The sequence below is a fragment of the Synchiropus splendidus genome, chromosome 7 (assembly GCF_027744825.2).
Source record: "Synchiropus splendidus isolate RoL2022-P1 chromosome 7, RoL_Sspl_1.0, whole genome shotgun sequence".
Taxonomy (NCBI): domain Eukaryota; kingdom Metazoa; phylum Chordata; class Actinopteri; order Syngnathiformes; family Callionymidae; genus Synchiropus; species Synchiropus splendidus.
Window position 1 is genome coordinate 5435113 of NC_071340.1, and position 27033 is coordinate 5462145.

Genomic DNA, 27033 nt, shown 5'->3' on the forward strand with positions numbered 1-27033 from the left:
TTGACGGCAAGACAGCTGTCATGTGATGTCGCTGATCATCTGCAGCTGTCAAGCCAGGGAGGGCTCACCCGGAAGCTTGTAGGCGCTTGTATGTTTTGCAGGAAACACCCCAGTGCATATAGTCCATCACAATAAATATCTGTTTGAAAACGCATATTGCAATATGCTAAGTGCTTTGGGATATGTTATGCTTTAATGTGGTCTTTGTTTTATACTATTGACTAACAGTAAAGTGGCAGTCATCCCCAAAATGTACCGGGAATACTTGGGGTTTTGGGTCGGTTAATATTTGCTATACCTGAAAATCTCTTGATGTTGTCATCAACACTTATTTGAACTTATTTTGTTTTTTGAAATAGCCATAGTTATTTTGGAAAGCTGGCAGCAGACAGCTGAAAAATAATACTATATATTATTATTTATATATTATTATTTTACTGATTCAGATCTCTATGAAGAGGGTAGAGAAATACATTTCACAAATCGCTATTGCAACTTACAACCCATAACACAGGAGAGCAACACCACACTGAAAAACTCACAGGACAACTGTGTTAGGTCGTCGTCATTGTCCTTATCATCTTCATTGGCATCAACAGCTGTTGGATGCCACGCTAATAAGGAAGTGGGAAAGGTAATGTTTAATTTATAAAATACAAATTCATTTAATTGCATACAAGCGTACAACGTGCACTAGTCTTACATTTTTACATTCCCATTGAGCTCTCGGGCAGTTCAATGGAGCTCTCTGGTTTCTCCAGCTGTGGTTTCTCATATGCAAACAGGTCCATTGAATAGAGCTTGTCTGGGACAAAAAAATAAATGAATATTTTTTCAAAATTAAGTATTCATGGACAAAAACATTTAGTCATGTGTTCCTTTCTTACTGGTCTTTCCTAATCACTACACCAACAGTAGATACGTCACGGAGCTTTGGACTGCAATATCGCAAATATAGCTAAGAGCACTTTTTTATGGTAATAGTTCACACTGATTTTATATTTATATTGAGAGTAAGACCTGAAGCTAGAGAAAAGGGGTCAATCACATCAATTGCAGCAGCAGTTTGAGATACACCGTATGACCCAAAGTATTTGCTCTCCTATTGAAAAGATCAGAATCAGGTGTCCTAATCACTTGGCCTGGCCACAGGTGTATCAAATCAAGCACCTAAGCATGCAGACTGTTTTGACAAACATTTGTGAAAGAATGGGCTGTTCTCAGAAGCACAGTGAAACGTGAAATTTCCTTGCTTCCTTGCTTGTGAATATGTGTAACAAGGCCCTGTGTTAATGGTGGCGGTAATGTGCCAAAATAAATGTTTACAATTGTTTACATTGTAAAACTCTCATGATAAACCATCATGAACAGATACCAATTTGTAAACTGTTCATAGCGAGAGTGATTTCACTCAAAGACAGCGTTCCATCACAAAATCCTTTGTCAGTTTCATTGATTTGTTTACCATTGTTAAGTGTATTGAAGAATGAGGAGTTGATTTTACTACAATAGTTGACAGATATATTAAGCATTTTACAAAATTCAGCAGAAAGTCTTGCTATTTTCCTCTGATCAGTGGTAATCACAGTGTTAATTTTTAATTGTTGCACAGTGTTGCTATTAACGGGGCCCTTTTAAATTCTAAAAAAAGGAATCTGAATTTTGTTCTCCTTCCGCATTTCTACGCAGCCTAACAAAGGCTCCCTTTGCTTTGTATGTATAATTTCATCCAATTTATACTGCAACTCAGTCAGCTCCAGTTTTTCACACTCACTAGGGGCATCTACTGGTATTGTGGTTAAATTTATAATTTTCACAATTATGCCATTTTCCTGCTGTCTCGTTTTTCTTGTACCAAACTGGTACTATATTTCCTTTCAGTTTGTGCTTTATTAAAAAACGTGAGAGGTTTTTTATCCACTTCATCCTCTACCTCACAATAGTTAAAACTAAAAACAAAACAAAACAAAAAAAAAACTTGAAATGACCACAATTATAACAGGAATTTGGAAAGCCAGTGCTGAAGTATATTTTCAAGTTTATTTAAAACATTCTTATTTTCTGACTGACATCCATAAACATTAGCAAAGGCAAAACTGAGGAGGCAATTTCCATGTGTAGAACAATATAACCGTCTACATCAGCTTCAGACTTTAAGATGTTCCCATTATATTGTTTAAGAATACATACACCAGCTGAAAGTTCTAACTGGTGAGCCATGCACAAATCACCTCGAAAACCATTTACGCTCCTCTTTTGAATGTGTCTCCTGTAAGAAGCAAAAATCACAAGAGCTATACTTTAGACTGCGTTTCTGAGCCCTCTTGTATTTAAAGAAATTATAAAAGATTAATACTTAAGGACAAAACAAAGTAGGTTGAAGTGCTATACCAGCCAAATGGACAAACACAATACCTTGTTAGAGCCAAACTCTAGGGTAGGAGTCCAAAACCTTTTAACTAGACTTAAACCAAGTGTAGATTTAGCAATTTCATATTAAAGGACCACCAGTATTTTAAAGGCTGGATTGGTTTCCTCCCACATCCCATAGGTTAATAGGCTCGCTCGGTTAATTGGACCCTCTAAAATTACGCCTATGTGTGAATGGTGAGAGTGAACTGCGATTGCGAGTGTATTCCACTGGGATAGGCTCCAGCACTCCCCGCAACCCTGACCAGGACCATGCACTGGTTATGTATGTATGTATGTATGTATGTATGTATGTATGTATGTATGCATGTATGTATAGAATGAGAAAATGATTTTAGACCTGTGGCATTAACTTCTCTAGTTATGAAATCATTTGAGAACATTGTCAAGGAAACACTTCTGACCTGTGTTCAAGATCCACTGCAGTTTACAGGTCAGCCAGGGTCAATGGTGTTCTGTCCGACACTCTGGTCTTCTCCAATGGATCACCTCAGCGCTGCGTTCTCTCATCTTTGTTTGTTTTGTACACGAACGAGTGCCATAGCCAATCACATTCTGCCGTCACATTCTGAAATTTGCAGATGACTCGGTTATCGTGTCCTTGCTGAGCAGTCACGACCCTGACCATGGCCCTGTAGTGAGGGAACTCACAAACTGTTGTTCCTCATCTTTGATGTGCATCAATGTGTCAAAGACCAAAGAAATGGTAAGAGACCTTCAGAAACAACTGTCAGCCGCTCCTCCTCTTGTCATTGAGGATCAAACCGTCGAGCTGGTCCATAACATAAATATCTTAGCACCAACATTGATGACAGGCTGTCTTTTGAATTCCATGTCGATGCTGTTTGTAAGAAGGCACATCAACGAATGTATTTCCTTAGGAAATTGCGGAGTTTTAATGTTGACAGCACATTCATGAAAATGTTTTATTCCTGTTTTGTTGAGTCCGTTCTGAGCTTTTATTTCATTTGTTGGTACTGCCTACTTTCCCTCAAAAACAAAAATAGACTGCAGGCTATAGTCAGAGTGTGCAGCAAAATTGCAGGCATTGACCTCAGAAACCTTTCGAACGTTTACAAGCTCAGGACCCTAAGTAAGGCCCGCTCACTTCTCACCGACCAGATTCACCCTTTGGTGGGTGAGTTTGTGCTGCTCCCATCAGACACCCTGCCAAGATGCAGGACTAATAGACTCAAGTATTCTTTCGTCCCTGCTGCCATAGGTCTTCTCAACAAGTGATTGTAAATATGTTGTTGTTACTGTGAGTGCTGTTGACTGTTTTTTGTTACTGCTGGCTGTAGAGCAATTTGCCCCACGGGGACAATAAAGACTCCTTGAACCTTGCCTCAACTTGTCAGCAATTAAAAACTGATGAAAGAAAACAACAATTGCTGATTGGGAACATGAGAAACTCAGAGCAAAAATGACTGTATATTTTTGAGTCATGTTAAGGAGATGGTGGTGGACTTTCGGAGGAGCAGGAGCCCCCTACCCCCCTGCACATTGGCGGAGCAGCCGTGGAGGTGGTACTGAGTTTCAGGTACCTGGGTGTGCACATATCTGAGGACCTGACCTGGAGAACCAACACCTCATCCAGAAGGCCCACCAATGCCTCTAACTCCCAAGGAAGCTGCAACGAGCCGGACTGGGCAGCTCAGTCCTGAGGAGCTTCTACCACTGTGCTGTGGAGAGTGTCCTCTGCACCTGCATCACCGAACAAAAATGGCTAGATTTTTTTGCTTCGGAAATCCAGAATTCGAACACCCCCGAAAAAAGTGGGGAAAAAACATAACGTGCGTGGACCAATCAGCTGACTCACGACGCGCTTTGTTATTGTGTATAACGCAGCCTCTGTATGCAGACGTGTCCTGTTGGCTACATTTACTGACTGTTTTTTTCTTCATATTGAGGTGTAAAACCTTTCCTGGACCATGGTAGAGTGTCACAGGGGAGCTGCTCGCTCTCCACACCTCCCTGGCTGGAGCGCGCACTCCAGGGTTTGATGTCCTGTTGTGGGCTGGAGCTGGGATGAGGTGAGTCTCGGACAGAGCGTTACTTGGTTTATGACTTTGTCACAGCCAAACTGCACAGATGCGCACATTCAGAGCTGGACACGCACCGGGCACCTCTTCACTTCTGGAGAGACGTCACTCACCCAGCAACCCCTCCCACATGCAGCGGCCACACACATAGAGGAACAGCGCACCTGCAGCAGACACTCTACATTCACATGCCTATTTTAAGGCTTGGAACGCATTAGTTCTTTTTCCATTCATTCTAATGGGAAAAATCAATTCAGGTTTCGAACAAATCGCTTCTCGAACGGCCGTCTGGAACGGATTGTGGTCGAGAACCAAGGTACCACTGTATATGCTTTTGTTCAGTGATTCCTCCATGTTTGTTGTTGTTGTTATCATCCTAGATGCAATGTGTCTTCTGCATCAGTGTGATCAGTGGACCAGGAACTTACAAACGCTTACAAAGGTTCTGTGTTGTCTGGAGAGCAAACTGTGAAATAAAATTGAAACGGTTAAATAATTTTAACGCATACATTACGATTCTTTAATTAATCGGGATTAACTCATTAGTTCCACACTCATTCATTTTATTCATGTGAATATTATTATTCAAGCGTTTAAAAATGGGAGAAGGGACTTGACTCCTGTGTGTGTACACACATACAGCATAAATATCTATAAAGTTAACATTTCGTTTGCAATTTTTTAAATTAAATGTATAATAAATACTAATCATATGTTTCGTCTGTCTGTCAAACATATTCTGGACTTTTCTGACTGCTGCATTCGACCTCTTGCGGTCACTCAAGGTAACAGCAGTCAGCCGGGGAGATTACCACGTCTCTGTGACGCAACAGCGCTCTCGTCTGTTCAGACGGAGCAACGGCCTGTCTGCTTTTGTCAAGCGAGTCAGTCTGTTCTGGTTCGGTTCTCCTGTGGCGCTAGCCAGCCTGAATGTGGATCCGCATGGGCTTCTACCACGCCATCTCTTCGAGTCACCTAGCGGAGTCAGAATTAGGGATCCCAGGATGGTGTTAGTGCATGTCGGATACCTGGTTCTTCCTGTGTTCGGCTCAGTGAGAAACAGAGGTACGACTCGATCCAAACATGTGCCCTGTTTATCAAAATGTGCACTGCAGCTTAGCCGTTCGGCTAGCTTGCGTTAGCTGGCTTCAAGTTGCAGTCCAAATTGTCCGCGAAAAATTGACAACTCAATCAGGGTTACAAGTGACTGGCTGTGTATTAATTTCGAGTAACCATAATGAGACGGACTGTTAAGCATTTGGGAAGGGAAGAGCTGAAGATAAGCTAACTGGCTTCGGCTATGACCTGGAGCGGAAACATTAGTCACAAAGGATACAGTACCGCCAGCTCCGGCTGTGCGCGTCACAATGCGGATTGGAAGCACACCCAGGAGCAAACAGTTGGTTTCACAATAACTGGTTCAATTCCGAGTCAATTTCAATCCTGTGATCCAAAGCGCTCGTCTGTTTGCGCTGTTATTTACCGCAACATAGACGGAGCCCGTCAGCTTTCCGCTCCTGGTGATGTCATCTAAAGATCATCGCTAACTCAACAAACAGATATCGCACCTGGCGAGAATTGACTTCTAAAATTGACAGTCAGTCACTTTGACGCTCATTTGAAATTCATTACGTGACGGTTTGAAGCTGGTGCATCGCAAGATGACTCAGGTTGAAGCTCCAGTGTAAAATGAATGCTACAACAGTGGCATCTGTAAATTCATTGTGCGTTTATTTCTGTTCTTATTTCCCTGTTTCATAGTATGGAGGCTGGCTCTACATTCTGCATTTATCAGATCTTTGTCGTCCCCCCATTGTGTAGCTAATGATCATCTGCTGCTGTGTGGTGTGCCGTGGCCTCTGCCTGTTCTCTGCATTTAGCCTGTATTGTGAACCCCTTCTCCATTTCCTCTTTCCATCAGAAGACGACATTGGTATTAAAATGCACCCTGTGTCTCCCGAGATGTATTCAGACTTTCCCTGTGTAAGCAGACTAAAAACAAATGCTAACATCTAGAACAGTCTTATTTTCTGTCAAACTGCTGTGGCAGTGAGAAAACATTTTAATGTCATTGTGTACCTCCATCCAGACTTGATAGACAACATGCTGTAAATTCCTGTAAAGTGGATACATTTTGCATGATCTCCAATCCTGCACTGCATTGTTGAACATCAGAATTTGGCTCATCCTCCTCTTCACCTAAGGTGCAATGTACACGACCGAAGAAATGATTCTGAGCATCGTAAAGCGCTGATCCACATTTTTTCACTTCATCTGATTCCTGTATTTGGATATCTGCCGATTACGATATTATTCCGATTCCATGCCAATATTTATTTACATTTTTTGTTTTGCTTGCAGTTTTTTTTTGCCAACTAGCACACAAAAACAATTTCTTGGTTTTCAAATCTTCTTAAATTAATTTGCTGGAATGTATGAAAAAGGACGCAATTCTAGTTCTAATTTACTGCTTCAAAAAGCAACTGAGTAACTCTTGTCTCCGACACACAAACATTCTCCACCTTTACGTCCCAGACTCTGCTCATCCCCCGGCCTTTCAAGCAGCTTCATAAGGCACAAACAATGAACGGTCACCCCCAAAACAACTCCCTGACTGACTCATTATAAAAATGTTACTGTCTATTCCGCATAGATTGATTTTTCACTGTGCTGAATAGGGCTGTAGTTTCAGTAGACCACATAAATATCAGTGATTAAAAATAGCATCAAAAAAATCACCAATGATCGAGTTTGAACAGAGAATTTAGTTGGACACAATCTTGTTGTTTGAATAACCACATTAACTGAACAGTAAGAAGGACAAAGTGTGTAGTGATTCTGTGCTTACAAGTTTTTTATGATAAGCTGAAGTAACCGCAGTATACTGTACATACATGTATACTGTTGCCGTCTGTACAGTGATGAGTCACAATGGATGTTGAGAACTGACGGTGTCATAAGTGGCTGGTATATTTTTTCCTTTTTTTGCGTGTGGGTACCAAATTTGTTCCGAAGTGTCGGTTGTTGTGACAACCCTAGTGTTGAACTTCGCTTTGTCATGTGGAGTCTAATAATGCCGTTACGACAGTGCGCCCTCTTCTTACGACTGTAATTCAGAGAGTCCTCTTCACCTGCCGATGCTGGTGTGCTTGATAAAGTTTCTGATGTGGAGCGCTGGTGTAATGTGCCATGCTCGTACTTCAGAGTGAATGTAGACCGAAGCCAAGACAGATGCTGCATCATAGTCGAAATAATCCTGTTATAATTTTGATCATTAATATTAGTATTTGGACACTGCTAAGCTAGATGGGACGTAGTGTTCATTCATTCAGTTTTCGTTTTGAAAGAAAAATGAAAAGAAAAAAGTACTTTTCTTTGTTTTTTGTTTTCAGAAAGGATTCCATAAAACAAGTTATTTTTTTTAAGCAGTACATTTTGTACAGAAAAAAGAGACAAAAATGAAAAACAGAACTAGGCTACAGATTTACTGACTGATTTGAAGAGGAAGAACTTACTGCTCTGTATGGTGCATTCAACGTGTCTGTACAATACGTTTTCAGAGCCTTACTCCAACAAAGAATTTGCGCCTTTCAAATTTAGGACAATAACAATGATTGCTAAAGTTACTGACCGAACACATCACATGCAGTAGGTAAATGCAAGTACGAATGCTTGAGTGTTTTTACTGCCGCTTTTTGACACATGACGAATGCAGCACGAGAATGGCTGCCCTTGGAGACCATGGTTAAAGTTGCATGTGCACTTCACAAGAAAGACTAATGTGTTCGCTGTCTTTGAACAACACACAGTTCCCCATGTTTCTCCTCGTTTCTGTTTACTGTCTGCTTCACTTCCAGTTCACATCAGTCTCTAATCAAAGTTCTATTTTTTTATTTATTGAATTCATTATTTTATTTTGTTTTTTGAATTTTGTGTCTAAATGAAAATTAAATTAAATTAAATGAAAGGTACACGATCTTGTTATCTGCAATTTTTTTTAAATTTTGCCAGTAACCCCAATGGGTCAATAATTATCTGTGGCAATATTTATTCAGAAGGTAGATAATATACAAGAGCAAAGTCCTTCATTCCTAAGTTCCTAATGCACCGAAAGGAAACATTTGTGGCTGAAGCTGAATGAATTTAAAATGCTTTGCTGAAGACTGAATATCCAATGTGGTTACATTTTATACTATTTTTTCAAAGATTGCATAAATAGTCGAGAACACATATTTATACATTTCCAAAGACAGTAAATGTGAAGATAACGTGTTTTGGACATAAAAAATAATGAATTCAGACTTTTCAATAATAAAAAAAACATTTTTCATCAAGTAATAGGCTAGTAACATAAACAGAACGCTCTAGATAGTTTGCGCACTGATGTATGCACGAAGTTGAGCTGACAGACTTTGACTTCAATGATTGTTGTTTTCACAGCCCAATCTTTCAGTAGTTTGCCTGTTATCTTGTATTAGACTGTTGGAATCACTTGCCCTGTTAATTTGTTCAAAAAAATCTAGTGCTTTGATGAGTGTTACCTAGTACTTGATGTGGAAGAAATGAGCTGTAAAAAGCTGATAATCTAGCACGAAAATCAATTATTTTATGGTTATCATCTTATTATGTTATCTTTCTGGCTGTCCTGATCATATGGGTGAATTTTGCTCAGCTTAGGCTGCGATATCTACTGTCTGACTGTTGCTGAACTAGCGGCCTTCTTTTTATTTTCTGGCACATTAAATTTACCGTGGTAAAGTTAGGGACACATGATTGCAGTTTTTGGGCCGATAAGAAAAGTGTGGTGAATGGTGAAACCTATTTTCGCCGATACAACAGAGATTCGTAGGCCAGTGCTGAAAGATAATAGCTAAAGCACACCAGAGATGTGATGTGTGTGTCACTGCAGAGCATTATCACCTTTTTGTAGTGTTCTGATGCTGCGTGATGAGCACAGCAATGAGTTCAAAGTAGTGATGCGCCAATATGAATGTTATATGTTGAAATGAATGTGAAAATAGTGATGTCCAGGTGCCACAGGTTATAGTGACGCTCTACTGACTGCATTTCATTAAAACACCATATATCAATCATCAATGCATTCTGGGAGTAACATGTGGTTTATTGAAGTATCAGTACAAGCTGTTTGACGCCTTCATTTTCTACTACCAAGTGAAGTTCCTTGTGTTATCTTGATGGGCTGTGGAGAATTGGCAGGTAAAGTCAGTGGTTCCCTCAGTTTCATTTTTTTGTTTTGCCCCTGACGTCTTTGGAAGCAAATGCTAACGCTTGTATTGTGATATTCTTTGTTATACCGAAGTAGATTCTGATGTTAGTAGTGTTTCTGAATCGATTTTAAATCAGTTGAATCATTACCCAGCCCTAATTATTTCATGATCAGATACAATAATCAAAGAGTGATCTCTAATCTAATCTAATCTAATCTAATGTAATCTATACGAAGCACTGGTAACTGCACCTCTCCCCAGCGCAGCTCTCAGCACGGCATTGGGGAGCAGGGAGAGCAAGCTTTGTGCCAAAAGAAACTCCAAAATACTCCTCTGATTTTAAACCTATGAGTTAGTTTGTTTGAAGTAGATTGTTTAAACTTTGGGGTGTCACTTTGACCCCTCCTGGTGCATTTGAATGCCAGTTTATATGTTCCTTTGTTGAGTTTGATCACTTATTATTGCGGTAAATTTGAATTTCTGGACCAGAACAAGAATTTCCGTCGATTCAATGCATCGCCGGTTTTTACAGGACTGCCAGCTCTCACGCAAATGAGGGTGATCTCAGGCTCCCGTGCCACACTGGTGCACGGCGTGAGGATAGATGACCTCCACTCTGCTTAAATTCACCGGCACCTCTTTTTTGATGGGTCTCCAAGCGCCCGTTCAGACAGCAAAAGTGATGCGAATCTGACAATAAGTACTACTAGTAAAAGTATGCAATACATTCTTTTTTTGTAGTGTATTTACATACTTGGAACACATTTATTTATTTCTTATTAGATTAATGGAATGTAATTTGGCGTGGAAGCCCAACATGTTTTGGACTATTTAAAATGACACCAATAATGTGTTAACTGCACTGAATATATGCTGCGTAGCCTTGCGTATCCATTTAGCTCACCTGTATGTTACTTTTGTGGACCACTGCACTCTGTGCAAGCACTTAATTTACGTACAGTTCTGGTGCCAACTGAGACACACACACTGAAAACACTGCCCACCCATGTTTGTAAGGCACATTTTTGCAGCCAGTGCAAATGTGCACTATGTAAATATTTAATAACTTAGAACTTTAAAGGCACCCAGCACCCATTCATGTGGGGGTTTTGATAACCCCTCATGTCTGACGTCATGTCACCGTGACTAAAACAGATGGTTCTTTGAGGGACTTTAAATGTTTATGTTATATGTTTCTAAATCAAACATGTTTTTTATTCTGGCATGCTCAGTCGAAAATTGCATATTTCCTTTGTAGTTGGTGGTATGTTTTGATAATGGTGGAAAACATTTCTCAGGTTGCTGTGTCTAAAACAACAAAACCACATACTAGGGATGCTCCGATCGATCGGTGACCGATCATGATCGGCTGATTTCAGCGTGATTGGTAAATGCCAATCGCCACCTGTCATTGCCGGTCACAACAAGTGATCTTGTGTGACATTCGGCGCTCTTATGAAGCCGTGATGAGTCCGCTCCGCCCTGCTCACTAAGTAGCGGCATGTCTGCTGTGGAGATTCTTTTTATCTGTCATGTAAAGTTTGCATCTTGCAGCACATGCACGAGAAAATGCTGTGCAGGGAAGCGCCTTCAAATTAAACACGCCATTTAAAGCACCAGCACTTGACGGAGCATGGAGAGTTTTCTGGGCAGGCTTTTAGCGCAGCCAACGCTTAGCAACACCCGACGGTCCGAGAGTGACACGCCATTCTTTTTTTTTTTTTTTTTCTATTTCTCGGACTTGCACAGTCTCCAGAGATTCACCTGCGACGTCTCACATCAAATTAATTGTTTTTCAATTGTCCTTTCGACAGAATAATTGCTGCATTCAGCTCTTCACCTTGAAGAGGTATATAAAAGTTTGTCTGAATGAAAATGATTTAAAGTTCATTTTTTCACATCATGTGCACAGAAGGTCTCATCATTTTGATTACGAATTCATTGTCAATCCAAGTGATCCGTATCAGAGATCAGCAGCAGAAATCCTGATCGGAGCATCCCTACCACATACCAAAGGCCACGTTGCCCCTTGCAAAACCCTCTCACCCATGACAGTTTTCATGCCTGGCTACAATGCGAACAGACACAATTTCAAATTTTTTATTTATTTTTTCTCATCCACCAGTCTGGGGACCACTTGCATGCCTAATCGTTGAGAGCAGTCCATACAGATCACAGATCAGTGGCGATCCGTTGTGTCACTAGCTGCCAGGCATCTTAACCAGTGGGCTTCTTTTCATTTTCTGACATGAGCCTAAAAACTCACCATAATCTACCAAGTGCTTGTTCTTTGAATCACTCATGAAATTTGGAGTGTGTTTTTGACTGTACTATTAGACTCTTTCTCCATGATTTGCCGTTTCTTGGTCATTACTCCTTAGTCGTATTCTGTTGGTCATGTGCCAGTGGTTCTGCCTCTTCCAGGGTTTGGTAGATGTCCGCTTTACCATCTTAGAATAAACCCCCTGGCAAACTTCACATCACAGATTGTGAAAAGTTTGGAGCCTTAGCTGACTGCAGGCTGTCAGAGGTGATAGTTTTTGTGATTGTCATTGAAAGGCAGTGATCGATATATTCCGATCACATTTGGCTGATCATGATTGGTGGTCAATCATATCGAGATTGTCAGTTTGAAACCTTCAGAATTGCACTTCCTTTTTCTGTTTTCAATCAACCATGATAGCATGAATAAAAAAGCCAAACAGCGCTGCTCACGTATCTGAAAAAACAATGGTGTCGGCAGATATCCAAATTAACGTATTGTGGCTGATCAGAAGTGAAAGAAAGTGTGGTGATTCAATCTCAATCCTATATGTTCATCTTATCTTCCTAATCTGTTTTATCTTTGACATGGAGTTGCACCAAACCTGAAGCTAAGGCAGTTTTATTAAAATCTGAGTCACTTCGATCTTAAAGTAATATGAATCCAGACTCCACAATGCTTTCTCAACCCTGAATGCCAGCCACTACTGCTAAACAAGTGAATGTACACTGCACCTGAACAAAACAACCTTTCATAATTGTTTCCATTGTGTAGTCCTTTATTGCCTTTTGCAAAAATGAAAAGCTCAGAATCACACTGAATTATCGTGGCCAGTTAATGTGCCAGGTGAGGCTGAACAATCAAAAGTTCACTGGTGGTTCATCACTTGCCAAACACTTTCCAACTAATCCGATGCCAAAATGATATCCATTTCACAGGGATGCCTTTTCTCCTGCACTACTACAGAAGTAACACATCTTTTTTTTATTGTTTGGTTTGGTCTCTACCTTCTGTTCTAGAAATAGTACTCTCAGTGCATGGTCACATTTATGATTCATAATTTTTGTTCTTTTCGACATTGATGATAGAGAATCCAATGTAATCTTTCTGTAGTAAAGATGTTCCCTGCTGTACTGAAATCATGTGCTGTAGCAAACATGTCTGCTCATTGGATGCTGCTTTTGTTCTTTTTTAACCTTATGTGGAGCATGGTGGGCCTTGCCTTCAGTCTGTTTATTTTTGTTGCATGGATTTTATGCTATTTATAAGAACCAGCAAAGATATTATGAGAAAAAACACAAATTACACAGTACTAATATTTTTTTCAATAAAGATGATAGTGTTTTTCCTAACCTTCAGTGTGCTTCTTGCTGATTCCCATTTATTGTCCTACCACTGCAGTGACCCGTTCCACCCAACCCCCCCCCTCACTCCCACCTCTTCCTCTTCTCCTGCTGAGATAAAGATAGACAATAGCCGCTTTCACACTGTAGGAACCTTTTCAGTTCTAATGAGTGGTGAGTGTAGGAAGGACTTTCGTTCATGACCATAATTTTCAAACTTATTTTTAATACATGAAACAGACAGTCATTGCAGTTACTGGCTTACAACTCTGAGCCAGAGTTGGTTTGACAGATGGAGCTGTGTACATGATTTAAAGTTAGTTCAGAGTTTCACTTTACCATGCTCTAAACCAAATTTGTGAATAAATGGTTTCTAATCCAATCTAGCCTGTGTGTCATTCAGTCATCATTCATTGCTGTGAACTTCACGACGTGAAGTCATTCTTATTCAGCGAACCTCAGTTAATCTGAGACACTCCAGTCTGCAGAATTGCCTCAACAGTCTCATGTTGATCTCTGATTCACGACTGATAAATTCATTGCGAGTCCATTGTATTTCAAAACACATGTAGATTAAATGTATACTCATGCGTGATCAGTCTCCTGACGTCACGTACAACTCCTACTTAAGCACAAAATCATTCTTCATAAACACTGCTGCCTCATCTCTCACTACTACTGATAGTTTGTTGTGTGTGTTACAGCGATCCTGTAATGCAGCGGTGGCACTAGCTATCCCAGTTTTCTGTCCGTGTAAATTTGTACTCTGTGGGTAGAATGGTCCTTCGAACGAAATGGTTCCAGGTAGCCAAAATGTTCTGACTGTGCGAAAGCGGCTAATTTCAATACTTTCCTTTACTGCAGACCTGAATGAGTCCATTGATGTTCCTCATGGTTTCAGTCAACTGTACAGAGTCAAAGTAACTTCAAGGTTGTCTGCCTGATGACTCACAAAATATAGTCAGAAAGGCTGTAATTGTGTTCTTAGTGTTCAGACAACCCATTTCAATGTGTTCACTGTTATCAACTATTGCTTTTACATCCACAATACTATGTTCACCTCACTAGCACTCTTTCTAGATAACCACACTGAAGTAATAGAATTAAATCTAGCTGTATCTCTGAGAACAGATCACAGAATATGCTGTCACTGTCGACAGGATCTTGGTCAAGGGTGTCAGAGTGCTTTTTTTTGGACGCAAAGTTATTTATAATGTTGCTCGACCTTAATGAAACGTGAAAGTTTGGAAAGTTACCAAAATGTTGGCCTTTCAAAGAAAGCAGAATCAGGGTGATGTCACTTACAGAGGGGGCTCAGTGGTAGGGGAACAGTGTTGCTATGTAGAACAGAAGACTCCTTCTGGGTCTTGTCTGTGGTGTCCGCCATGTTTGGAATACCTACAGAAGAGGATGGCCCTTCCGTAAGTTCTTACCGACTCGTGTGTGGAGAGAGCATGTGATTGTAACTCTTCACTCAGATGACTGAGCTCCTCACCATCACCAGCAGTAACACAGACAAGCTCAGCAAATCAGCAAAAAACTCCTAGAGGTTATTACAGATAGAAAGAAGGAAAAGTATGCTCAGCTTTCTCAATGGCATTTTTCAACAAATTATTATGCCTTATTTATTAATTAGCTACTAAAATGCAGTATTTGGCTGTGGCACTTAATAGGTGTACATGCTTTCTGCTAAGAGTAGTCAGTAGTGTATGTAACTATCATATAGCAGTGTGTACAGTATGTAAACTAATGCATCACTAGTTCTACCGGTTCAGGACTTGATCACCAATTTTTCTTTTTTTTTTTTCGGGAGGATTACAGAGAGAATTTAGAAAACGAATAGCTCTGGTTATCAGTTGATCAGAAGATGGAGATCTCATTTATCTGGAGGTATCAGTGAAGGACTCAGTCCAGTGTTCTTAGTCATGGGGATGTAGAGGATGCGCCTTTTCAGGCAAAGACTTGGTCTGCTAAATTCCACCACTGATATCCATATTGTTTCAAACTAGATGCGTCACACTATTCCTGTGAGTCTCACAAAACGCCACTACAATGGAGCTGAATTGACATTATTGCCTAAACAGGCTTGCACAAAGGAAATGAGGGCTGCCTTGCTATACATACAAAGTGACAGCATTCTGGGACAGTGTCTGATGTTTCTAAAATACCTATCCCCCTAAGTCCTGCTCTACACCAGAACAAGCAGTATCTCTCTCAGCTCTGGCCTGTTCCTGAAGTTGACTCTCAATGTTGCCTGAAGTTGCAGGGAGAATCTTCTAAAAGGTTTATGGTGCTTTTCTTAAGATCCAGGAAATGGTTTCAGAACATTCAGGTGTAAAACTAAAATAATTTAAAAATAACTAAAAAAAAAAACAATGAAATGAAATGTTTGCGACTTCATCGGTGCAGATCCTGATCTATCAAGAAGTTTTCATTGTCATGGTACCTGTGGTACCCATCATTCCCACCCCCTCTGAAGCGTTTGTCACCATAGGTAAGAGGTAGGGGCATCATTAACATACATCACCACACACAGTGACACCACATTTCACCTACAATTAATTCCAAACCCTCTCTCACCTCAGGGAGCTAAATTGTCTGCTTCTCCTTCACAGGATCCCATTTCAACCGGCAGCAGCAGCATAGTCATGCAACCTCTTGCCGGCACTTCCAGTTAGGTCCTCAGGCCCCTCTACCCATGGACTTCCCACTGCCCCACCCAGGGCAACCACAATCAGGCATTAACCCCCACTTGGCCCCCCCTGGCCACCAGCACGGCCCGCCGTTACCCCCAACCCTTAACCCCATGCCCACACCACAGTTCCAGGACATCCCGCCCCCCCCCTTCCTACCTCAGGCATTACACCAACAATACCTCCTCCAGCAGCAGATCCTGGAAGCCCAGCACAGACACATCCTACCACCGACCAGGTGCTGACTACTTTGCATTTGACATTGTCATCTTTGGATGGGGGTACAAACTCTTGTGTCTGTTTCAGTCGACGTACTCCAGAAAGAGTTCCTCACCAGCCACACAGACTGAGGCCTGGCTATGATTTTGCACCTCCTCTTCATGTGCCACCCCAGCCAGTGGTGCAGCAGCCAAGATACCTGGCTGAGGGAACTGATTGGTAACATTCTCTATTTTTCTGCATATGAAACACAAATATCAGTGTGACAAAAGTCTTGTCGCTTATCCATCTTGTAGAAACAACTGCTTATAACTTGGCATTGAATTATTCCATTGATTTTAGAAATGGTTCATAGGAAAGCTAAAACGGTGCCTTAGGTTATATGTCCCAAAATAAGTTTGCTTCACTGTATACGTATTGATCATTTAATGCACACAAAAATGTCCGGTTTTGGCAAGACAAAAGTTTTGTCGACTACAGAGAATTCTTTGGTTTAGTCTTCCATACTTGCTCAATGATGTTCATGTCCGGTGACTGAGCTGGCCAGTCCTGGAGCAGCTTGGTCCACTGGTGAGGCATGTTGTCAGAGGTCAAGTTGCAGTTGATGTGTTGGGGTTCTTTATATACACACACCCACTAACTGACTGATTAAATATTGGTCACAGGTGAGGCTGTACTGTAATGTGGGATTGGTTGAATCATAAGACAAGGTGACAAGACTTCAGTCTCTCCAAAAACTCACTTTGTGGACTTTGCCAAGCTGATAACTTTTCAGTATTTTTGTTTGCCAGAAAAAAAGAATTTTTTTGAGGGGCACTTAAAATCAACTTGTACCCAAGCGGCAAGATTTTAGTCAGGAACTGTATAATCACCCTCTCTCGCCGGGAGATGTCAAGTGGCTTTATCAGGATCACGGAGGCTCTGCTGTCTGTTGCTTCAGTAATTGTCAGATGGGTGAATGAAATCTCTGAGAAGCTCCTCAAGCCCATGGGATTCCTATGTGGAGAGGAGTGGGGCCCACTCACCATTAGCAGTTGGATTCAACGATAGTCGTATCCTCTGAAAATGTGGCTAATATTGGGTACCAGATCAGTTATCCTGGCCATTCTATGTCCATTTCCTGTCTGCATTACTTTTTCCCATTTCCACTCTCCTGAGGTATGTTTAGGGGGGTGTTCACAGTCCAACACAGAGTCCTCTGTGTGGTCATCTCAGACGTGAAGTCAGAGCAGACTGACCTCTCATGTCACCACCGTTCCTTATCTCAGAGGGGTCACACAAACTGCCACTGGGATTACCAATTTAAGCAGTGTGAACTTGTATATAAAAAATTCCAATCTTCATTTCTAGTTCAAAGGACATGTGTTTAAATTGCCAAAGTAGGAAATGGGTTCTATTTTATGAAGATACTCAATCCACAACACTGCAGTGCCCCAGCAACAAACTACAGATCTGTTCCCAGTTCTCCCTTTGCTGTTCCATGGTTCAATTGGTTGGCCGCACCATGGTGGATTTAGTGTTGAATCCAAACAGCTCACACCACAAATCTGAATTCCCCGCCATTCACCTGCATCCTCATCGTGTGGGGTCTCTCTCGTCTTGATTAATGCCTCTCTCTCGCAGGGATCTGAGCGTAGATGCTGGACTTCCCCCGCATCATTTCCACATCCACCCGCTGCCGCAGCACTATCAGCACTACCTAACATCACCGCGGATGCACCACTTCCCCAGAAATAATGCCTCAACCCAAGTGGTGAGTCGCTCTGCAGTGTTTGTCTGATTTCGGTTTATTCTACACGGCATCTTAGCTTGACCCACTGCCCCACTTCCTGTTTCAAACTCTCTCATCATCTTCCAGGTCGTTCACGAGATCAGAAACTACCCGTATCCCCAGTTGCACTTGCTCGCGCTGCAGAGCCTCAACCCCTCCCGCCATGCGGCTGCAGTACGGGAGAGCTATGAGGTTTGTATCCCTCCACGTTCCCCCTACTCATGAGTCCTCACTTAGACTTAACATGCATGTTAACACCTTAGTCTGACAATGGGAGATGAATTCTCCATCATTCTAGCCGTAGTCTGTCAGCTTAGTAACGCATCAACCTAGCATAGTTTGATGTCTGTTTTTATTTTTGCCAGCTGTTCTTTAATAGTTTGATTTACTTTTCAATCAATCCTTGAGGCGCAGGGTGGCACCCTGCTCCAAAAGCAACTCCTCAGTAGTTGCTCTGTTTGGTTTGCAAAGTGTGTTTCATCGTCTCATTATAAAATTTGACTCAAATTATAACTAATCCCAAAGTTTGGAATTACTCAAATTATTTTTGGGACCCATGTCTGTAAACCACCTTTCTCCATGGCAGTTCAGGGACAGAAAATACTACTTGTCCAGCTGTAAGAGTTGCTTTTCAAATATGTATTTTGCATGTTTCGTAGGCCAGAACATTGTATTAAACAGTATTTTTCATGTATAAATGCCACCAAAGCTATTGCAGAATTTATGTGGCTGTATGATATAGGTTCCGAGTTCTGCATTTTTTTGACATGACATTGTAATTCTTAAAGATGGACACTATTTTCCATCTTTTATTCCTACTCTATGTTATGCCACTGTCTTTTTATTCAGTACAATACACCTGCAAATAGTTCCTTGGCCTGCAGGAAACACGTCTAGCACGTGGTTCTCTTTATTTGATCACCTTTCCCCGTTGAGTCGAGTTGAGAGTCAGTGAGTTCGTCAGCTGGGTTTTTTTCCCTTCATTGTTCACGTGATCAGTTTCAGAGTAAAATGTAATTCATGATTGATGATATTGATACACAATATCTTTTGTTTTACAGAGTTTTACAGTGTTTTTCCAATTATGTTTTAAAATATTAAATGAGCTAATCTGTCATTTAATAAATGAATAAAATAAATGCATACATAAATACAATTATAAATGTATAAACAGTAAAATATATATTAACGGAATTATTTTTTATTATTGAAGTGCAGATGTGGTATAGGGACATCCCCAGCTGAAAGCATTGCACTGACTGTGATTATTTCACATCCTCTTGATCATCTTGCACGATCATGTCTGTTACAGCTGTCTCAGGACATCTCCTGCCAAGCTGTGTGCATAGTGTCGTGTATTGACAGTTCAACTATGGACAGTCATTGTACTTCTCCTTTTTATTTCGCTAATGTTTTCAGAAGGTCATTTTCCTGTCTTGATATTTCATGTCTGTATTGGCAGGAGCTGCTGCAGCTGGAGGACAGGTTAGGGAGTGTGAACCGTGGAGCCGTCCAGACCACCATCGAGAGATTCACATTCCCTCACAAATACAAGAAGGTATTTAGTGTTCTGTTTACTGCTGCAGACTCTTGAGATGATCTTGGAGAGAGTCTGCTGTGTGCAGAGGCGGACTGTGACTCATGCACCTGTTCTGAAGTTTGTGTGCGTGCCTGGGTGGCATGAATTTTTATGATGCATGTGTGACCCAGATACTTGGGGAAGACTGGGGGATCATCGAGAGTGAAGTAAATGGAGGGCATAATTCATTTACTCCGTCTGATGTTGTTGCAAGATGATGATGCGAGTCGTCTGGAGGAGGACTGATGAAGTGAGGGATTTGAGTTTATTGTGGGAGCAGCTGGATTTAGCATAATTGCATTAGATTAGTTATCCTTTATTAGTCTCACATTAATGACTTTTGCCTTCTTGTTTTCAACAAGAATGCAAATTAGACCAGTCAAAGTCAGGCCTTTCAAGGTGGTCATTGTGCAACCACAGAACACGTGCGAACTGGTCGGGCAAACTCCTTGTCGAAATGCAATAGAGGATGCCCAAAGTGTCTGTATGTGTGAGTCACATACTAGTATCGGTTGATAGATTATCTTGAAGACAAAGTGTTATGACTGCTCTGTTATGCTGATGTGATGATGAGGTGTGTGTTCTGCAGAGAATACCACTTGACCTGAAGATGAGTCTGGATGATGAAGAGCTGGACACTGATGAGAAGTGCACCATCTGTCTATCGATGCTGGAGGACGGAGAGGATGTCAGGTGCACACCGCACACACTCAAAACAAAAACTGTGATCATATAGTAGCGTTGTGTCAACTGTACCACTTGATTTTCATTGACCTGCTTGTGGTGGCTCAACCTTTGCGAATCCAGGATATTGAATTGAGAGTCTGTTTCCATCTTTGTAAGATGACTGTTTTCCATTTTGGCTGCCCAGTTGGGGGCAGGATGTGCAGAATAGCTGGTTTTTCAACTGTGGTAGAAGCATCTCAATGAACGCATCATCAGCCAGCCAACACTGCGGCTCTGATCCCAAATGCATTTGATCACCTGATTTCTCTGTCACCAAAGACGGCCAGTCCTCATGAGCCTCTGGACGCAAAAGACATCTTTCATATGGGCATCTAAAGGCCATCAGTTTATAGGGAAAGACACTGTTACTGTAGGCAAGTTATGATGGACCTGCAGCTTTGCTTTAGCACAATAATACATTTTATACACATTTCACTGCCCAAGATAAAATTAGAGAATGCATTTTCCTGTTTATTTTCACCAACAAGAAAACAGTGGACACAGTTGATGGAAATGAATGGTGATTATTGACAGTAGAGCGCATAAGAAGAAAAGCAATAACAATGCTCCGAAACTATACAGTTTCACTTAACCAGATTTTTCTCAGTCAAATACACAGCCAAGCCAATAATGATCATTTAATGGTCTGGAAATCAAGTTCGGTCTTTCCTCCTCACCATCAATTAATTCATGTTTTTCATTGAATTCATATATTTAATTGCAATAAAAGCTAAAACCGGCAATTATCGAGCACCCGACCACATGAGCAAGTCCCAGATTGCTTCGCTGTTTGATAACACCACCAAACACTTGGTGGTGCGAGTGGAACGTCTTCTGCGTGTTTTGCCAAGTGTTGCCTGTTAAAACACTGAGGTTAAGTGCACAGTGTGAAAGGCCCCAAACACATTTTTAGAATCTCAAATTTAGTGATGTGGACCCTGCCTGGCACTCATTCTCTTCTTCTCGACTTGTCTGTTTTCCAGAAGATTACCATGCATGCACCTCTTCCACCAGGGGTGTGTGGACCAGTGGTTGGCCACCAGTAGGAAGTGCCCCATATGCAGGGTGGACATTGAGACCCAGCTAACCACAGACAGCTGATAGTGCCGGCTGACTCCTTCCTCCTTGGGTCTGGTCTCATTGATTCTCCATTGCCTCTCCTCAGCGACAGGGGGCACTCTGCCGTACAGTCCTCTCCCCTTCTGCCTCACTCGACGAGCCTTGCTCCTGAGCCATGCAGCAGATGGGTTAACAAAGCACAGTCACCCAAAACACAACCCGGGATGGTGTGGAAGCGTCGCTCCCTGGCTGGATCGAAGGTTTGCTGGTTGAACTCGATAGATATACGGAGCCCGTAGACGGATGTGCTTCTGTACACCCCGAGAACAGCTACCAGCAGGAGGCACTTTGATGCCCGACCTCCCCAGCTGGTGCAGTGTATTAAAGCCATTACTCTGCCACTACATCTGACTTGCCTGGTCCCAGGTCTGTGAAACACCCCGCTCAGCTGCACTCTGCCCACGGCACAACTGTACAGAACAATAAGCATGAGGTTGTTTGGTGTGAACCCTTGTAGCTGAAACGCTTGTGGTGTCATGGAATTATAGTACTGACTTAAGTATTCATAGAGTAACAATGTTGTGTAGCGAAAGCAAAAAACCTTTTTCCAGAAATCTGTGTGGAGACTGTGAGGCGCGCGTGTCCAATGCAGAGAGCGGACAGGAAATGCTGAAAAGAAAAAAAGACCAAAAACAAATCTGTCTCATCTGATGCAGTCGGAATTTCTGGTCACTTAATGCAATCAGGTGGAATGCTAACTGCTGGCATGGCTTCCAGTGATGTGTGTAGTGTCATAGTTGGCCTACGGGCTCTAGAGCCGAGGTGTGCATGCTGTGTGGCGGGTTTGGCCTGTGTCGTCGTTGTGGAGCAGTAGAAAACAGGGACTGTGTGTCTGTGCATGTGAACTGTGACAAACTCACTCATTCATTTGAGGGAATAACCAAAGGGCTACGTTCGCATTACAGGACGAGTCAGAGAGGTGTTTCTCGTTTTGCCCTCAGGAAATGAAGTGTGAGATTTAGGTGGCTCAATGATGTTTAGTCGGAGCATTTCTTCTTTTTTTTTTTTTTATTCGTCCACCAGGTTGGACAAGAAAAATGCCCTCCATTTCATCTCTCTGTTTCTGTGTTCAGCTGAGTCATTACAGAACCCCCTAAAAATGTGGACTCAATGAATAACTGGGTTCAAAACTTCTACATGGAATTTTATTATCTGTTTTCTAACAGAACTTGTTTCTCTTTGACTTGATCGATTTCCCAAAACTTGAAAATCCTTCCTTTACACGCAAAGCATTCAAGCTTTGAAGCACTCACAGAGGCCCGATTTTCTGCTGTTCTAAAGTCTCACATCTATCTTCACATCCAAATAAAATGTTACAAATTTATATTTTTTATCACATATACACACCCAAAAGTACAGAAAATTAGTAGTCTTTAATACTGACACGATTCACTAGTACTGGGTATTTTTCGTACCGCATCGGTTCAAATATGAATGGTCATGAAAACCCTTAATTATACTGTGCAGTATTTCAATAAAACACAAATTTATCCCAGTTCTGCTTTTTAGCAACATAATATTCTACTATTATTACTAGTCTGTGCTGCCTTCACATGCAATGTGAAAACATTTTACATGTATTTTTGACTTTGAACTGCCAGGTAGGTCTATGCAGGATTATTATCCTATCCTATCTGTCAGCTATGATTGATCTGAAGTGAGAGGACACATCTTACTAGATGATGACTCGATCTAATAACCTCTGGATCCATTTGTATGGCAAATTGTTCACAGGACTGGCACGTACAACAACACAGACGTTACTGGTGGCAGTGTGATCAGCTGTCATGCCTCGCGGGGCCAAGGCTGATAAATGCCCATGTCTATTGCAGGCTTGTTGGACGCAGGTCCAAATACCAACCGTCCTGATCGTACTGAACAAAATTACAGGGCTGACCTACTTATCCTGCTAATTTGGCTAAAGTGGCTTTAGTGTAATATTGAAACCATGTGACCTCACACAAACTCCCAACCAATGAGACACTGATTTTAGAAAGTGGTGTTTTAGCATTTGGCATAAGTATGATTTTCACTTACATCAGCAGCTCCAGTGTATATGGATTCACAAATTCTGACTGACCTCATAGTTCAGATTCATGACTTTGAAAAAGCTCCTACAGTGAGCGTGAGAGGTTCTGCACAAAAACTGGAGTGTATCGAATCTTGTCTGTGAAACTGTCTGCAGCGTAATGTTGGCTGTATAGACTGCAAATGCGACTATGGAGGGTGACTCTGAGATAAACTAATACCAAAGGGACTTGCAACACATGGTCTTTAGGACAGATAAATGCAGGTCAGCCATGGTTAAAAAGTCATGCCATATAGTTAGTCAGAGGCATTCACTTATCCAGTGTGATGCGTCATTGATCCGCTATGTGGATGCGCTTCCGTTACATCACTTCTAATTACATCATCAGAACTATAGGCTGAAGCCAAGGTCAGCAACATGGTGCCCACGAGCGCCCGTGGAGACCTCGGGCCATTAAATTTTTTTTTCATGTAATAACCATCTTATTATGTTTGATTTTATGATTCCTTTTTTGTTACACCATTGGCAATAATTGTGAAAACTCAGCAATGAGACAAGTATTTGAGAGGAATATTATTTATCAACCATTGTTTATCATGATGTCAGATGTGTGTACTGAACCGATGGTAGCCCTTCGAGTCACACAGTGCCCTTAAAGTAGCACGTGGTTGCTAAAAGGTCGGTGACCCCTGGACCAAAGGAATGTGTGAAAGGGTATATTTGTGTAACTGCCGTATTTTAAGTCTTAATTTCTTGTGGATCGTTCCTCCACACGTCCATCTTGCTAACTCTCTAAATAACTCTTAAGACATCGAGGAGCTTAATAGGTCCTGATAAAAAAATGGCGCAAAGTTTCAACTTTGAGGAATTTTCATCTTAACATTTTTTCCTCTTTTTCCACGTTTCTCACACATTTCAGTTGTCCAGTAAATCTGTGGTGCTGCCGGCCAGGGCCCACCAGGTCCCAATTACGTCAGGGACGTAGGTCTTGTTCATAAGTGAGGGAAATAAGGCAGAGGATTCATTGTCTGTGGTGAAGAAAGACCTGTGTCAAAAAGACAAATCACTCTGTCTGACAGATAGTTCAGTCAGCCAGGAGCCCCTCTGAGTTGAAACACTGCTCCTCCAACAGGGGACAGTAAAGGTGGCTCTTGTCAGGATGTCTTCTGGACTAGTGAGGTAGTCAACAGGGGGGGCAGATCTCAGACACACTGCCGCCACCACCTAACTTCAGTGAGGCACAAATCAGACTCCACAGTATTCATTTCATGCTGGGATTATTTTGCCGTAAAACACAAGTCCAGCCCAATGAAATGGCTCAGTGGCTCGGGATTAAACATTTTTCTCTCTTTAAAGATGAAAACGATAAAACTGGAATTTCTGTTCTTAAACAAGGTGATCTGCATGTGACCATATATGGGAGTAGTGAATCTCTGCTCACCAAACACGATTCGTAATGTGAACGTAGCTGCCCACAAATGTGTCATCCTGTCAGACTCCAGCTGCAGCATCGTGTCTCACAGTTCACCCGTAGCATGATGATGATGATGATGATGATGATGAGATGATGATGGCATGGGCTTGAGGATGCTGCCATTCGTATTTTACCTTATTGCCTATCGAACAAGCACACGTGATTTCCGAGCAAATCACCTCTGCCGCGTCTCGGCTCTCTTTATTTGTGTCGGAGGAAACTGTCGGCCTGTAACGCTTGATTTGTTTGCCCCGCCCTCTTTTTTCTTCTCTGCAATGTTTCTGGTGTCATGCATGTGGCTGTTCTTTTGAAGGTGGCAGGAAAATACCAGCGGAGGAGGAGTTGCAGAGACACATTTCTTGTTGTGATGATGTAGCTTGTATCTATCAATGCACTATAATGACGTTGCCTCATTTAATTTATTTTTTGGGTTACTCCTGTTTTTGTTTCCGTTTCATGCTTCCTTGTGTATTACGATTATTGGAGTGTGACTTCACTGTTTATGTGTTTCCGTTTTTATTTCGGGAAAGTCTCCATCCAAAAAAAACTAGTGGCGGGTGAGTGTGGATGTTTCTTTGCTATAGTTCACGTAGAATGCTGTGATTAAAGATGCCTTAAGTATTTAACAATCATTATTTATGACTAACTGTAGCTAGCTAGCTATCATGGTGGAATATTTAATGTCTCATAACTTTGCAATTTAATCAATATATTTATTTAAATAAGACAAAAGATATATAAAAAAAATACCTCATTATGCATCGGTGGGTGGTGATGCTTCTGCATGCAGTCCGTTTTTTTTTTTTTCCCTTGAAAAAAGTGTACCCAAAACTCCAGCCAGCACGGTGCGGAGATGACCTTCTGTTTTTATTTTGTACGTTTTTATTTACTCAGCTTTACAATATGAATATGATGCTTTCCAGCACCTACAGCGTGTGTTTCGCTGCTAACGTTTGGTGTCTAGCATACTAACTTGAGCCATTGATCTTTTCGAGCAATTTCCTGATGTACTGTGGTGATTGTGCATTCCACACCTGGATACAATAAGCTAACATTGGTGTGCATTTCTTATTAATACTCTACTAATACGAACAAGTATTGGATCAAGAACAGGGTTGTCCACACTGTTGCAGAATGGGTCTCAGTCGCTGCAGGTTTTTGTTCCAACCAAACAAGCACACTGCTCAACCAATCAGGTGTCAGCTGAAGCAAGTAGCACCTGACTATTGAAGCCTTGCGTGCTACTTTGTTGGGAACAAAAACCTGCACCACCCGGCCCTACGAGGACCGGTTTGGACACCCCTGATCTTAATGAAGCTGGCTGGTCTAATTGGTTTCATGTCACTGGCCCCACCCGTGTCCCCCCCTCTCCAGACTGACCTGGACAGTAGCCATAGTATTAACTCAAGCTGGTGAACCACAATGAAATTTAGAACTTAAAGCACAAGCTTCTTAATGCATGTCCTTCTCAGGTTTTCCTATGTGTTTGTGGGAGTTGCTCTGTAGAAGTGTTTAATATGATGCCGTACTTCTTCAATATTCTCTGATGTTTCTTTGCTGCTGAGAAGAAAAAAATTATTAACCTGCCAGTGAAAAAGGGAAGTGGCCATCTTTGTACAACACACTGCTGTTTTGCTGTAACCTTGCAAGTATCTTGAGTATTTTCTAGGGAAGTAGAAGTCTGTATCAATAATATGAAAAGCAATAGCGAAATCATATGAAGAATAACATAATCTGTGGATGTTGTGGAAAATCTTTAGATTCACTCTGGGTGGATTTTTGTACTGTATTTAATACTAATGATGCAAAAAAATTGCATAGCTTAACCCAAACTGTTCGGTCTCTTTTTTATTTATTGTCTTGTATATGATCTTTTTGTACGTGTTTTTCTATTAAATTGCTGAAATGCTGACGATGAGCTTGCAGGGTTTGTGTTTCTTTGAAGAAGAGGCCGGTTAGGTTAGGGCTAGGCCGCAGTTTATGACTTAAAAAAAAAAGAAAATGAAAGAAGTGAATGAGAAATAAATAAACTAAGATTTTTTTTTCATCCAAGCGTTTCATCCAGGTACCTGCTATTTCCACAGGGGCGGCTCTGGATCAAGTTTAGTAGGGGGTCA

At 41.5% G+C, this 27033-nt stretch overlaps 1 protein-coding gene across 2 annotated transcripts; it reads left to right on the forward strand.

The window, feature by feature from the left end:
• Window positions 1–5331: 5331 nt before the first annotated feature.
• Window positions 5332–26834, forward strand: LOC128762661 (E3 ubiquitin-protein ligase RNF165-like). 2 transcript variants are annotated; one of them, XM_053871075.1, is made up of 8 exons: window positions 5332–5537; window positions 15922–16237; window positions 16306–16437; window positions 17842–17971; window positions 18077–18181; window positions 19452–19547; window positions 20158–20261; window positions 21278–26834. In XM_053871075.1, exons 1-8 carry the CDS (start codon window positions 5477–5479, stop codon window positions 21393–21395), a joined length of 1062 nt encoding a protein of 353 aa, XP_053727050.1. In that variant the 5' UTR covers window positions 5332–5476; the 3' UTR covers window positions 21396–26834. The 2 variants fall into 2 exon arrangements, with proteins under 2 accessions (XP_053727050.1, XP_053727051.1); XM_053871076.1 differs by having other exon boundaries at window positions 5388–5537; window positions 6234–16237.
• The last annotated feature ends 199 nt before the right edge of the window (window positions 26835–27033 follow it).